The 15923-nt window shown below is 39.3% G+C and overlaps 1 protein-coding gene across 1 annotated transcript; it reads left to right on the top strand.

The window, feature by feature from the left end:
• Positions 1 to 15192: 15192 nt before the first annotated feature.
• LOC141690731 (uncharacterized) lies at positions 15193 to 15576 on the top strand. Its single transcript, XM_074495505.1, has one exon. It carries the CDS (start codon positions 15193 to 15195, stop codon positions 15574 to 15576), a length of 384 nt encoding a protein of 127 aa, XP_074351606.1.
• The last annotated feature ends 347 nt before the right edge of the window (positions 15577 to 15923 follow it).

The raw sequence follows: 15923 nt of genomic DNA, 5'->3' as shown, positions 1-15923 counted from the left end.
CAAACAAGTCATCAATGCGTGGCAAAGGATACATGTTCCTGATAGTCACCTTATTTAACTCCCTATAGTCAATATACAATCTCATGGAACCATCCTTCTTCTTTACAAACAACACAGGATCGCCCCATGGAGACATACTTGTCCTGATAAATCCTCTATCCAACAACTCTTGCAACTGCTCCTTCAATTCTTGCAACTCAAGTGGTGCCATTCGGTAAGGCGCCTTTGAAATAGGCTCGGTAGCTGGAACAAGTTCATTAGTAAACTTCACCTCTCTATGTGGTGGAAAACCTGGTAGCTCATCGGGAAACATATATGCATACTCTTTACAATTGGATAATCCTCAATACGAGGTTCATCCTTCGATGCATCCTTCACGAAAGCAAGGTAGCCATCACAAACCTTAGACAACAATTTACTCACCTTTAGAGCAAAAATTAATTTAATCTCCCCTTTCTGCTGAGACCCTTGGTATACAAGTTTTGGTTAATCTGTATCTCCAAAAGTCACCCTATTTCCTTGACAATCTATTATGGAACGATGCTCACTCAACCAATCCATGCTCACAATTATGTCAAAGTCATTCATCTCCATCGGAAGCAAGTTAACCTTACAATTTTTATCTCCAACAACTATTAGACACTCTCGATATACATCAGATATAATAACAAAATTCTCCATTGGGGTAGCAATAGACATATGAGGATATAATAATGAAGGTGCAATGCCAAGATGATGAAAAAATAATATAGACACAACAGAATGGGTCGAACAGTATCAAATAACACATAAGTATCACATCTACCAACAAGAAGTGTTCCTGAAAACGGTACCTGAATCAGTTGTTGCCTAATTTGCACTCAATGCAAACACTATGGCTATAGGATTCTGCTGAATGCCATTGCAACTACCACCACCAGCTCCTCCTCCACTAGTGTTGCATGACAATGTACAATCCTTTTTTTATGGGACATGCTACCGCACAAGAAACAAGCCCCGATCTATCTGTATTAAGCTCTACCTGGGTGATATCCACCACGTGTAGCACAAGGAGCCACTGACATCATATTGGGGTTTCCCCCATACACTAACGGCTCTGCCCCTGTTGATGATTCTGACACTGCCTAGGCTGCTTCTGTCGTTAAAACTGCTGATTCTGATTCTGACTAACATACTGATCTCGACCATGGAATGACTGACCACCCCTATTCCGATTATGTCCGCGCCACTGTCCCTGCTGACCACTCTCTGACCTCCATACCACAATCTACCATGTACAAAATACTGATCATCCCTAGTCCTCTTACTACCACTGTTAGACCTGGAAGTCCTGAAATCTGTGCGCTCCTTCTCAGCATCCTTTGCTGCATCAGCCACTTCTGCCACATTATCAAATTTAAAAGAAATTATGGAACCCCTCAGATAAGACTTCAACCCCCATTTAAATTTATCAGCCAACTGTGCAGCTGTCCCTGCAACTGTCCCAGCAAATCCAGCCAACATTTAATCAGTAATGCTCTCATCATGGTGTTGCACAATAGAATAAAACTCCCTTAAATAAGCCTCCCTATCAGCATTATAGAAGTACTGCTCATAGAATACCTCTTTGAATCCCTGCCATTCCAAAACCTCTGCATATTCCTCCCCTCTAGTAGCTTTAACTCCTCTCAACCACCTCTGAGCATCCCCCTCCAACTTATACACAGCTAACCTAACATTCGGAATCTCATCACAACCCAGTGCATCAAAAATCTTCTCGAGATGAACAATATAATTTTAGCATCAGTAGGAGTTGGTGCTGAACTAAAAGAGTCTAGTTTCTATTTCACAAACCTCTCTAACCATACAAATGGTTCCAACTAATGGCCCTGACCGTTCTGATTCCGATTCCCATTGCCATTCTGATTTCCCTCTCCATTCTGATTACCTTGTCCATTTTGATTTCCCTCGCTAATCTTATTTCCTTGGTTTGCCAAAGCCTGCTATACAGCCTGAGCCACTGCTTTCCCTATCATCGCAGTAAGCTCAGTGGGGTCAATGTGAAAAGGGTCGCGTCTATGAGGCATCTACAATATAAGATAGCGAATGGATGAAGATTACGAGAATAAATATAATGAAGCAGTTACAAACAAATTTTAAAATGATGAAGCATAAGTAAATGATAAGAAGCAGAATGAAACAAAATTAAATAGAACACCCATCCTATCGTCTACCCAAACTCACAGGTCAATCTAAGTAGGTTTTCTACAAGAAAGAACCTAAACTCTGATGCCATCTCTGTAACACCCCCTTCCTAAAAATAGAAGGAAATATTACTTATAATTCAGAAACCTGCAAAAAGAGCACTAATATATTTCTAAAAAATAATTAAATAGTCTAAAAATCTCTAAAATAATAATAAATCTCCAAACTATCAAAACCAATAATAGAATGACTAACCACCTCTATTCTGATTCTGTCCGCGCTACTGTCCCTACTGACCACTCTGACCTCCATACCACTGTCTACGCTGTACAAAACCATGATCATCCCTAGTCCTCTTACTACCACTGTTAAACCTGGAAGTCCTGAAATCTATGCGCTCATACTCAACATCCTTTGCTGCATCAGCCACTTCTGCCACATTATCAAATTTAAAAAAATATGGAACCCCTCAGATAAGACTTCAACCCCCATTTAAATGTATCAGCTGCTGTGCAGCAGTCACTACAACTGTCCCAGCAAATCCAGCCAACCTTATAAACCTCTCCATATAATCAGTAATGCTCTCATCATGGTGCTGCACAATAGAATGAAACTCCCTCAAATAATCCTCCCTATCAGCATTAGAGAAGTACTGCTCATAGAATACCACCTTCAATCACTGCCATTCCAAAAACTCTGCATACTCCTCCCCTCTAGTAGCTTTTACTCCTCTCCACCACCTCTGAGCATCCCCCTCCAACTTATACACAGCTAACCTTACCTTCTGAATGTCATCACAACCCAGTGCATCAAAAATATTCTCGAGATGAACAATCCAATTTTCAACATCAAAAGGAGTCGATGGTGAACTAAAAGAGTCTGGTTTCTGCTTCACAAACCTCTCCAACCATACAAATGGCTCCAACTGATGGCCCTGACCGTTATGATTTTGATTTCCATTGCCATTCTGATTTCCCTTTCCATTCTGATTTCCTTGTCCATTTTGATTTCCCTCGCCATTTTGATTTCCTTGGTTTGCCAAAGCCTGTTGTACAACCTGAGCCACTATTTTCCCTATCATCGCAGTAAGCTCAGCGGGGTCAATGTGAAAAGGATCACGTCTAGGAGGCATCTACAATATAAGATAGTAAACAGATGAAGATTACGAGAATAAATATGATGAAACAGTTACAAATAGATTTCAAAATGATGAAGCATAATTAAATGATTAGGAGTAGAATGATACAAAATTAGATAGAACACCCATCCTATCGTCTACCCAAACTCACAGGTCAACCTAAGTAGGTTTTCTACATGAAAAACCCTAAGCTCTGATGCCATCTCTGTAACACCCCCTTCCTAAAAATAGAAGGAGATATTATTTATAATTCATAAACCTGCAAAAAGAGCACTAATATATTTCTAAATAATAATTAAAGAGTCTAAAAATCTCCAAAATAATAATAAATCTCCAAACTATCAAAACCAATAATGTAAATGTCGAAATCTCTAAATAAATAATTACATCTAGATTAAGATAAAGTCCAAAATCCTAATCAAAAATAGGGTAGCTCTTCAACACACATTCTCAGAATCCCTAAGTACCTGCCATAAAAAGAATACGGCATGAGCCAAATGCCCAGTATGGATTTGAAATACCGTTTATAAAATAGAAAATTATAAATGAATATTTCACAGTATATAATAAAAATAATAATTTTAAAAACAAGTCTGGCTGAAACAACGAGGGGTTAGGATATTTCATATCGAGATAAGAACATATACAAATACACACATCATAGGGTACCTAACACATGCAACCAAATGAAAAACGTGTACGGCATATACAACGTCACCGTAAATCAAATCACAAATCAAACTATGGGTGCACCCACGTATCCTAAACAAATATCAAATGCGCAAAAGCTCCTCCCAAAAGCTAACAGAATGATACGACGTGACCAATCACACTGTCACGGAAGTGTCATGTCACTGGTGCCGCAATGATATGGCTATAGTACCCCTACAGCTGGTTAACTCGGTATACCCTATATCACTCTAAGGGTCAAATAAAAATAATCTCGCAAAATTTTAAAATCACCTAAGACAAATAATTCAGATTTTCAAAGTAGAGGGTGACATAAATATATTTTTAAAACCACATAAACATATATTTAAAATTTTCCAAATCAATTTTTAAAGCAATTTTCAGAAGTCAAAATGATCAAACAATACTAGCGGAGCAAATAAAATATGAAATTCAACAAATCAGAGATATTAAAATTTTAGGAGGATTAGCGCTGAATAAGAAGGGAATATAATTTGTAACTCAAATATCGCAACTCTAATACTAACGAAATCCGCACATGATGCTCTACATTCCCGGCTCCCGACCTATTTATAAATTTATAATTTATAATTAATATACATTATTTTATATCCAATATTAAAATTCCATTTCTGCTACTAATATATTAATTATTTTAGCGGCTTCAGTAGACGTGTACATAAATTAGCTAACCATATTACAATCACGTGTACAAATTTCATATCGCTCCTGATTTTTTTTATTCTTAATTCATTATTAGTTACATGTCTAAGCTAAAGTTAGCTAATCAGGTCGACCAAAATCACTTGCATGAATATATACTATGTGTTGCCACGTGAGGGAAATGATCAACTCAATACATTAATTAATAAAAAATTAACAATTTCAACCAAAAGATTACACATGACTAACTATATATGAATTCAAAGTCTCTGCACTACAGTGACCATCTAGTAACATGTAGGCCTTATTAATCAATTAACATAAGACAACTAACCTAATCTACACGCATGTACCATGACATCCATTTTGTGTTACTAGTTTAACAATATCAAATAAATAAATATAATAAAATACTGAGAGAAATCATGTACTTGAAAATTATACAATCATAATTTTTTTTTAACACAATACCATGATATTAAACATATTCAAGCTACTGGATCAACTATCACTAAATTGGTTATTATGAGTTTATAACAGTGTTAATAATAATAATATATTATTACATGTCACATACTACACAAACTTATTAATATTATAAAATTGAATTCAATCCACGAACAAACTAAATAAAAGAATTTATTATTAAATAAGTATATAATTATCGGTACATAATGTCGAATTAATGACCTGCAACAAAACTTATAAATAACAATAAAAGGACATTGATTTTCAGGAAAATATACACAGAGATGTCATGTAAATATTATAATAATCCTTATACTTTAGAAGCATGATACTCACATACAAGACTACCAAAAATACTATTAAAATATAAATATTAGTGTGCGATAAAGATCCACATGCAGCCTATGTCAATAGCCTTTCACTAACACATGTTTAGCATATAAAATTATCATGGCAGAGTGAATATGGTAAATAATTTATCAAGTACACAAGTATGGAGACATTAATGGTGGCGATAAAAAGTTACTTGATCTAGTAGACTAGTAGACACAAAAAGAAAAAGTATGCCTCTGTTTTCCTCTTTCTTTTTCTCCCTACACCACTGCTCCCTTAGGGTTTTGTTACTAGACTCGGATACTCAAACGTAAATCGAATAGACTAATATATAGAGTACTTAATATCCTACAACCTTTAGAATTTTAATTATAAACTAAACTGTTTAACACAAAACCTTCTTCTAAAATAATTAATTAATCTATTAGAGCACTTCTTCTTAATCTAATTATAATTTAAAAATCTTTTACTTATTATTATTATTATTTAAAATCACTGATATAACACTAAGGCTACTGTTTCTTGCATTTTCAAATCCCTTTCTTCCTTTCTTTTGTTGCAGAAAATCTACCTTCAACGCCTTATTCTTTGCCTCATTTAAGGTCTTCACTGTTTGCACCCCAATTCTATCCCGAATAAATGATTTTAACCCTTCTAGGTACCGAGCCACTTGTCCTTGCATTTCATACAAATTTATTCCTCTCTGCTAATCCCATAAATTATGTTGTGTACTCTTGCACAATTCTAGCACCCTATTGACACTTTTGATATTATTGGAATAGAATATGCTCATAATCAGGGGCAAGAATTCCCTTATTAACATCTTCTTTATCTGACTCCATGTATGAATACGATTTTTTCCCTCTCTTTCTCGGGTCATTTGTTTTCTATCGCACAAAGGTGACGCACCACCGTTTTATCTACAAGCAATCAAGCATACTTGCTTATCCATAGTTGTCTCCATATATTCAGAAAATCTATCAATTTCAGCAATCCAATTTAGAAACTCTTTCATTCCCCGACCTCCATTAAAGCTAGGAATATAACCTTTTAATTTAAAGCCATATCCCCCTCGATCATCAAATCTCCAATCATACCAACCATAATGAGCACCCGTCGTCTCCTTCATAATATAGTGCCCGTTTGGTAAATTTTAAAATAAATAACTTATGACTTAAAATAAACAAGTGACTTATAAGTGATAAGTAGATAAACTTATAAGTTACGTAAGTGTTTGGATAATTTTATTTATAAGTCAATTTTTTTTACTTAACTAAACTAAAATAAATAAATTTTAAATATAATTATCTTAATTCATGAATTATTATTAGATTAACATTTACCAATATATATTTTAAAACTAAAATAAATAAAAAAGTGAAAAATCATAATAAGTTGAGAAAAAGTACATTGTTGCTATCATTCGACTTATCAGCTTATAAGTTGTAAATTTGACTTATAAGTTGGGTCGAAAAACAGTTATCGATAATATGTTACGGAAATATAATTCATAAGCTGACTTATAAGTTGTAGACAAACAGGCCCATAAAATGACATGTTTATATATATCTTACAAACCCTATTATCTTAAGTTGGCTTTTAAAAGCCTTAAAAGATATTTAAAACTGAATTAAAACTAACTTATAAAGTCCAAAAAAATATAAATAATCTAAATTTTTCCATGCCCAGTTGAAGTCCTTGTAATCGGATTCTATTGTGACCTTGAACCCGATTACAAGGCCTTGAAAAGTTCCGCAACTCTAATTAAATCCCTTGCAATATGGTTCAAGGCATTGAAATTTGTTGATGAGTAATCTTGCAAAAAAATTTCAAGGACTTGAACCATATTACAAGAATTTGAGTTATAGTTGCATAATTTTTCAAGACCTTGAACCCGATTACAAGGCTTTGAACTGGGCAATAACAAAAATTAAATTATTTATACTTATTTTGAATTTTATAAGTTAGTTTTAATTCAATTTTAAATATCTTTTAAGACTTTTAAAAACTCACTTAAGATAACAGGATTGGTATGAACATGTCGTATTATATTATAAAGGGAATTCTAAACTTTTAAGATATATTATATTAATTGCAATTAGGATTTATTTATCCCAAATCATTCATGAACGCTTCATGCGGGTAGCTTATAAATTTGGCATGTTTTGTCATTCGAGTATTCAACCGTGCACATAGTATTGCATGTAGCATGTTCCTCCTTTTACTTTTACAAATTGATTTGACTTTCGTAAGTATTCGAATGAAGACCGATTTATTGGGAAATTTGAGATTATATATTTATTTTCCTACTTTAAATTCGTTTCTTTTGCCAAAAAGTTGAAATTCATTACTAACTTAAATCATCAATCATTACATGATGGAATCTCCCGTTATGCTAAATACGTTGAGCTAAATAATTAAGGTTTCTCATTATTAAATGAACCAACTTGTTCGCAAAACATATAACAAAAGTTGATGTGATATTACGTTCTTTGAAAATACCCAACAAGCTCTTGTAATGATTTATTAGCCTCTCTAAATATGATAAGGTGCCCCGTCTCCACCTCAGCTGATGTCCGCTATTTTTTCTCAATCTGGTTTAAAGCTTCCCGTATACCAAGTGCTTCTGCTAAGATTGGATCAATCTCCCTTGCTTATATACTACCACTGCCTCTACTAAGAGCAACTCCAACAAGTTAGCTATTTAAGATTCTAAACTAAAATTTAAGGAATCTTGTATAAAATAGAGCTCCAACGGTATTCTAGTGCTTACTTAAAAAGTTAACATCCTCTCCTCATGCCTTATTTATAATTAACAGTTCCTCACCTTCACTTTTAATAATAAAAAATTCATTTCTCTCTCTTCTCCATATCAAATGCTTAACTAGAGTTTAAATATTGATAGGGTATAACCAACCTGGATAGGGCCCAACCCAGATCTAGGGTGAAGCAGGCTCAACTGATGGACCAAGACCCCCTCACCCAGTTCAATCAAGTGGAGAGACCCAGGCTCAGGTCTAACCCAGGACCTGGGTCATCCCCCAGCCAGGATCCAACCCATAACCTGGATCATCTCCTAACCAGGATCCAGCCCATGAACTAGATCACCTGCCTACCAGGGTCCAGCCCAGGAGCTGGATCACCTGCCTACCTGGATCAACCCCAGAACCAGGATCACCCTGGGGGGTCCCAGCAAGCACATGCACGCTCCACAACCCGCCAAGGAGGGGTATGTGGGCATGTGACGAAAAAAGCTATCAACAACCAACATATCAGACAAACACGGCGCGTGTCAGAGGACCGTTAGGACACCCTGAAGGTGGTCCTCACCTGGACACGTGTACGCACTCCACCCAAACCAGGCGTCTTCCGCCTCCAGCAACCAACGGCCCTAATCTAGAGGTACCAACCCGTAAACCCTACCTTTGGGCTATATATACCCCCAAAGATGAAGGGTTTAGGGGTTAGACACATTTTCCATTACACACTCTCATATACACAGCTTATACACACACAGCCACCTTGGTCCTCTCTATTTTCATCTTTCCCAACCATACTCTTATTCTTACACCGAAGGTGCCGCGGGGACAAAACCCCCCTCTGGTGTTGTTTTCCAGGCGCCCAACAGCAGCTACACCTCATTCACACCCAGAAGGTCCAGGCACGGCGTCGGAAGAAGCCGCCCAGCTCACTGGAGTTATCATTTGGCGCTAGAAGGAGGGGCACTCCATCCTTGGGTCTCGGTGCCCTTGGATTCACCTTCATCAGCAAACTCTTAAGAGAGTCCACATCTTAAACATGTAAGAACATAAACAACCATACCCTCTCTTGAATATGAATGTTATTCATTTAAGCCACGTTTGTGTGAGCTCATTACGTTAGGCCACATTTGTGTGAGCCCGTTCTCATTTGTTAGTCTTGATTGTTTGGGGTTTGGTAGTTTTGATAGCCTTGAATTCTTGGGTTTGATAGTTTTGATAGACTTAAAACCCAGATTTACTTTAGTTGTTTGCATATTGTCTTTGTGCTCTAGAGCCTGCTGTTCTTGTTTAGTAATATTGTTAGCAAAACCCAGAAAATTTGTTTGGTGTTATTCTAGAAATTCTTTGCTATCTTCAAAAAAGCAACCTTAGATCCACATTTTTAGCCTCAAATCTTGGTCAGTTGTTTGTACAATTGTGGTAATGGCAAGAGTAGGATAGAGTACGGTTGGTAGGCCCTCCGTCAGTACCCAGGTCCCGGATCAGGACCACTCTCAGGCTCATGAACCTGGGGGAGACCGAGAGACCCTCTAGGAGCAACCATTGACGTAGCATACCCCGGTCCTAGAAAGGATAGTAACACCCCGGGATGCCAGAAATGTCATCGAGCTCAATCAGTATAAGTATACTAATGTTCCAGTGGCAGAAGAGCACATGGACAACTTGACAAGCCACGAACTGGCTGAAGCAATAAGGCTCTACAGAGATGAACAAGCCCGGGCTCAGATAAAATATGAGCAAGAGGATGATCAAGAAGAGTCTGGGGACTCTTAACAATCTAGGAGATCTGTCTTCGACCGAATCAGAGCCAGGGCAAAAAAGAATAAAAAAAGAGCATAGTAAGAAGAAGACAGAAGCAACCAGGAAGAAAAAATTGGAAGAAATGAAGAACAAATAAGAAGAGAAGAAGAGGCAAAGCTTGAGCTAAAGATCCAGAAAAGGACGCAGCTGGAAGAGGAGAGGCTCCTAGCTAAGACAAAAGGAAAAAGGGCCCAGAGGGACCCTATCCCCGAGGTCATTTCTGATGATGATGAGGAGGGCTAGAAGGATCTGAAAGATATGATTTATGAGCTCCAACGAAAGATGGAAAAAGATTCTGGATTGGAAGTTGCGGAGACTCTAACACCCTTCAGTCACTCCCTAGAAGCCATCCCTCGACAGAAAAATCTCAAACATTACAACTTTGATTTCTTTGATAGGTTGGGGGATCCGGAAGAGCACTTCAATTACTTCGAACAAATCGCCCAAATATATTACTACAAAAACTTAACAAAGTCCAGGTTCTACGCCTCGACCCTCAAAGGGGGGGCTCAAAGATGGTTTAGCAGGATCCCGTCACGAAGCATCCACTCCTGGAAATAGTTCAGGGGGGCCTTCCTTAGAAGATTCAGAGCCAATAAGACACATGAAATGCACATGTGTCACCTAGAAACAATCCGCCAATACGATAACGAAGCACTCTCAACTTATATGCGGAGATTCCAAGAAGTAATCAACAAAGTCTCGAATCTTGATGAGAGGGAGGCTCTAAGCATATTTCGAAGGAACCTGGATCCGGAACACAATGAAAGGTACATTGTAGAGTTGATAAACAGAGATCCACAAAGCCTAGCTGCTGCCTACTCTATGGTAGCCAGGTTCATAAAGGAAACAGACGTGCTCCAGGCAATGAGGATGACTCAGAATGAAGGATCCAGGAACAAAACTCAGATGACCGACCGAAAGGGGGTTACCATCAGGAAAAGAAGTTCAAGTAAAGCCAACAATCCCAGTAGACCAATGTTGTGCAAAACACTCCAATATTTCAAAGATTGGGTCCTAAGACAGAATCTAAAAGCCATCCTGGTCCACCTAGGCAAGCCAGAGAGCCCAGGCAAGAGCCAGACTGGAAACCACTGAACAGGACCCGGGAAGAGATACTAAAGGAGATCAAGGGAAAGCCATTCTATTACCCACCGAAGCCCATGAAGACTCCCCCAGAGAGCAGGCCTTACAACAGACAATGCAACTATCATGAAACCCATGGGCATAAAACTGAAAATTGTCTCTCTCTTAAATACTTCATTGAAGATCAAGTCAAGAAGGGTAACCTAAATCAGTACATCTCCCGGGAGACAAATCAGAAGGAAAACAGACAAAGAAGAGGAAAGAATGTAGTGAATATGGTCCTAGGGGGTCACACACTCCCCGTAGGAGCCCGGGCTCAGGAGATGAAGTATTCTTTATCCAATCCTACCCGGAGATGGTGATCTCATTCAGCAGCAAGGATTATGAAGGAGTCAAGTCGAATCACAACAAAGCTTTGGTGGTAACACTTGATATTTTTGATAATGAGGTAAGGAGAATGCTGATAGACAATGGCTCTTTATTAAACATACTCTTCAAACATACTGTGGACCGGATGAAGCTAAAGAGTGTACGCTCAAACGAATGTCGAGAGGACCCTCTCTATGGGTTCGGGAATAACTTGGTCCCGATCCAGGGAACCTTATACTTGCTAGTGATATTTGACTCATCCCCAAACCAAGTAACCCATGTCATAAAATTCTACGTAATCAACACTCCCTCATCCTACAACGGAATAATTGGACGCTCAGCTCTGACCAGGATACAAGCAATCACCTCCATATCATACCTGAAAATCAAATTCCCAACTCCAATGAGGATAGGAGAAGCTAAGGGAGACTATGAGGTCACTGAAAGATGTTATAGCCAGGCCCTGGTCATGGCTGAAACTCACCAAGACAACAAGAGGAAGGTCGTAGTCCTCCGCAAACAGCAAAGCATTAAGAAACATCGCCCCCACTCAAGGGATGATGCAAGAAAAGAAGTACAGATTATAGAATCCATCCCGGATCCAAAAGCAACCAAGCCAAGCTCGAAAGAGCAAAAAAGCAACCAAGTCACAACAGAGATTGAATTGAGCTCAGACCTCGGCCAAGGCAATCCTACTGTGCAAGCAACAACCCCTGAAATAAGTGAAGTAGGGGAAAGCAACCAAAAAGAAATGACAGCCCAGGGTCAGGTCTATATGAAGAAGAATACAAATGCCCGGATCCAGCAGTTGGTATCAAGCATGGATCATGCCAAGATTAAGGCTGTAGTAGAAATGGAAACAATTCTGATCAATGAAAGCAATCCTTCTAAGAAGGTAAAAATAGGATTCAGACTTGAGGCTACCTTCAGAGAAGCCCTGGTATCATTACTCTGAGGGTACTCTGACATATTTTTCTGGGGCCCAAGAGATATGCCCGGGCTGGACAAATCCATAGCAATGCATAGCTTGGATATCAACCCTGAGAGGAAACCAGTTAAGCAGAAGAGAAGAAATTTTGCCCCAGAGAGGCAGAAAGCAATAGATGAAGAGGTTGAGAAACTACTGAAAGCTAAGATCATATGCGAGGTTAAGTACCCAGAATGGTTGGAAAATGTTGTAATGGTGAAAAAGGCAAACAAGAAATGGAGAATGTGTGTCGACTACACCGACTTGAATAGTGCCTGCCCCAAAGATCCTTATCCCTTGCCGAATATTGATCGATTGATTGACGCCACATCTGGGCACATCATTCTGAGTTTCATGGACGCCTACTCGGGGTAGAACCAGATTAAAATGAATCCGAAAGATATCCTGAAAACAGCCTTCATCACCCACAAGGTGGTCTATGCTAGTGTAATGCTGCCTTTCAGATTGACTAATAGGGGAACAACCTACCAGAGAGCAATGAATAAAATCTTCAAAGACCAGCTTGGAAGGAACCTGGAATCCTACGTTGACGACATGATTGCAAAGTCCACAAGCATCCCCGATCATATAGGAGACCAATGAGAATGCTTTGACAACTTGAGAAAATACTCACTCAAGCTCAATCCAGAAAAGTGCACATTCGGAGTAGGGGCAGGAAAATTTCTAGGATTCATGATCAGCAACCGGGGAATTGAAGCCAATCTAGAAAAGATAAAGGCGATCCAGGAGATGAAGCCTCCTAGAACACAAAAGAATGTGCAGAAGCTAGTAGGGTCACTGGAAGCACTTAGAAGATTCATCTCAAAGCTAGCTGACAGATGCCTACCCTGCTTTGATCTATTGAAAGGGGCAACCAACAAGAGAGAAGTTAATTGGAGCCCGGAATGCCAAAGCGCATTTGAAGAAATTAAAAGGTATCTCTCTCAGCCTCCTGTATTACCAAAGCCCAACCCAGGGATCCCCTATTCCTCTACCTATCAGCGGGGGCCCTGGCAGTTGGAGCAGCCCAGATAAGGTAAGAGAATGGCAAACAACAACCAGTTTACAATGTGAGCCAAGTACTAAATACACGCGGAGACCCGATACCCAAGGCTAGAAAAATTTGCTTTTGCCTTGGTCACAGCATCCAGGAAACTCAGACACTACTTCTAGGGAAGGGAGATCTGGGTTGTAACTAACCAACCCTTGAGGAAGATAATACACAAGCCAAAAGTCTCAGGAAGGTTGGTAAATTGGGCAGTTGAGCTAAGCTAATTCAACTTGAGTTTCATCCCAAGAACAACAATCAAAGCCCAGGCATTGGCCGACTTCATAATAGAATGCAACTTCCCGGAAGACGAGCCTAGGCCCATGAGCATTGACCAAGAGAGCAGCAATGACAATAACCCGGGAGCCTGGGCTCTCAAAGTTGATGGATCCTCAACAAATAAAAGGTCAGGAGCATGGCTCATTCTCAAGAGCCCAGAAGGCTTCACAATTCAAAATGCCATCTCCTTTAGCTTCGCTGTAACCAACAACCAGGTAGAGTATGAAGTGCTGATAGAAATATTGAAGCTAGCAAAAACCCTCAGGATCTAGGACCTCAAAATCTACAGCGACTCACATATCATAGTAAAGCAAACAAATGGCGAGTACATAGCCAAGGATCCAGTTTTAGCCAAGTACCAGGCCCTGGTCCAAAGCTACCTTGCCTTAATACCAAAAACACAAGTCCTTCAAATCTGTAGAGAGGAGAATTCAGAGGCTGATACACTATCTAAACTGGTTCAAAACTCATCAGACCTGGATTGCTCCGTCTACTTCGAAAAGTTACAGAGACCAAGCATAGAATCTGAAGAGGTCATGGAAATAGACAACAGCCCGAATTGGATGACACCATTTATCAACTACTTGGAGAAGGGAGAGCTCCCGGAAGACAAAGGGAAGGCTCAAAGGTTAAAAGCCAAAGTAGCAAAATTCTTCATTGAAGAAAGGATACTCTATCGCCGGACCTTCTCATCTCCAATCCTGAAGTGCATTGGCCCAGGAGAGGCACAGTATTGTCTGATGGAAGTTCACGAAGGGATATGTGGGGATCATATGTCCGCAAAGGGCCTAGCTCACAAGATCGTAAGACAAGGGTACTACTGGCCAACTATTCACCAGGATCCAATAGATTTTGTGAAAAAATGCAAGGAATTCCAACTCTTCCGCAATGTGACCCGGATGAGCCCAGTCCTACCCTCCTCAGTCCTATCACCAATCCCCTTTGTTGTCTGGGGTATTGACATCATGGGACCCTTTCCCAGGGCCAGAGGAGACCTCAGGTACTTGTTAGTATCAATTGATTACATGATAAAATGGGTAGAGGCGAAGCCGATGAGAACCATTAACCAGCAAGATTGTATCAAGTTCATGGATAACATCTTGATGAGGTTCGGAATCCCAAGAGTACTGGTCTCGGATAATGCGCCACAGTTTGTTGGATCAGAGTTTGAATCCTACCTTCAATAGCGGGGCATCCGGCATAAGAAATCATTGTAGCCTACCCTCAAAGAAATGGCCAAGTAGAAGTAACCAACCAGATCCTTCTCCGGGGCATCGAGAAGAGGCTTAGGGAAAGCAAAACCAAGTGGCCAGAAGAATTGCTTAATGTCCTATGGGCCTACGGGGCCAGTCCCCGCACAAGCATAGCAGAAACACCATTCAAGCTGGCTTACGGAACAGAAGCAATGCTACCAATTGAAGTAGGATCCCCCTCCCATCGAGCAATTAACTTTGATGAAATAGCCAATAATGAGGGGCTCAGGACAAATATTGAGCTAATTGATGAAGTACGAGACCAGGCTATTGCAAGGATGGAGAAATACAAGGAAAAAACTAAAGAGCACTTCAGCAAGAAGTCCAGGGTCAAAAAATTTCAAGTTGGAGACCTAGTACTCCGAGACACAGAAGCTTCAGATCCAACCAACACTGGGAAGCTAATGCCAAGGTGGGAAGGTCCTTATAAAATCAAGGAAGTGTTAAGGCCGGGTACATATAAGCTGATGAACATGAATATATCCGAGATCCCAAACACCTGGCATGGATTTAGGCTCAGAAAATTCTATCAGTAGAAAAAGCAACCAAAAGCAACCAAAAAACTTGTAGCCTATGGCAAGCAACCAATCTATGAACCAATCTATGATCCAATATTTTGTATGAAGAAAATTCCAAGTCAATGAAAAGAATTTTCCTTTCTCACAAAGTTATTATTTTTTTACCTTACTAGAAAAGCAAACAACCAATAATCTGGATATGGTCTCATACCCGGATTGAAAGCCAAAATTGTAAGCATAAAACCCGGATAAATATTCAAATCCGGATTAACAACAACCACTATATACTTAGAAAATTTCTAAGTACATAGAGCAAATATTAAAAGCAAAGGAAACCATCAATCCGGACACGGAGTCATACCTAG

Source organism: Apium graveolens, chromosome 10 (assembly GCF_009905375.1).
Source record: "Apium graveolens cultivar Ventura chromosome 10, ASM990537v1, whole genome shotgun sequence".
Taxonomy (NCBI): domain Eukaryota; kingdom Viridiplantae; phylum Streptophyta; class Magnoliopsida; order Apiales; family Apiaceae; genus Apium; species Apium graveolens.
This window is presented reverse-complemented; position numbering and strand designations above follow the sequence as displayed.

Excerpts from the sequence above, each read along its gene's own strand:
- LOC141690731 (XM_074495505.1), top strand. The coding sequence starts at position 15,193 with ATGCTACCAATTGAAGTAGGATCCCCCTCCCATCGAGCAATTAACTTT.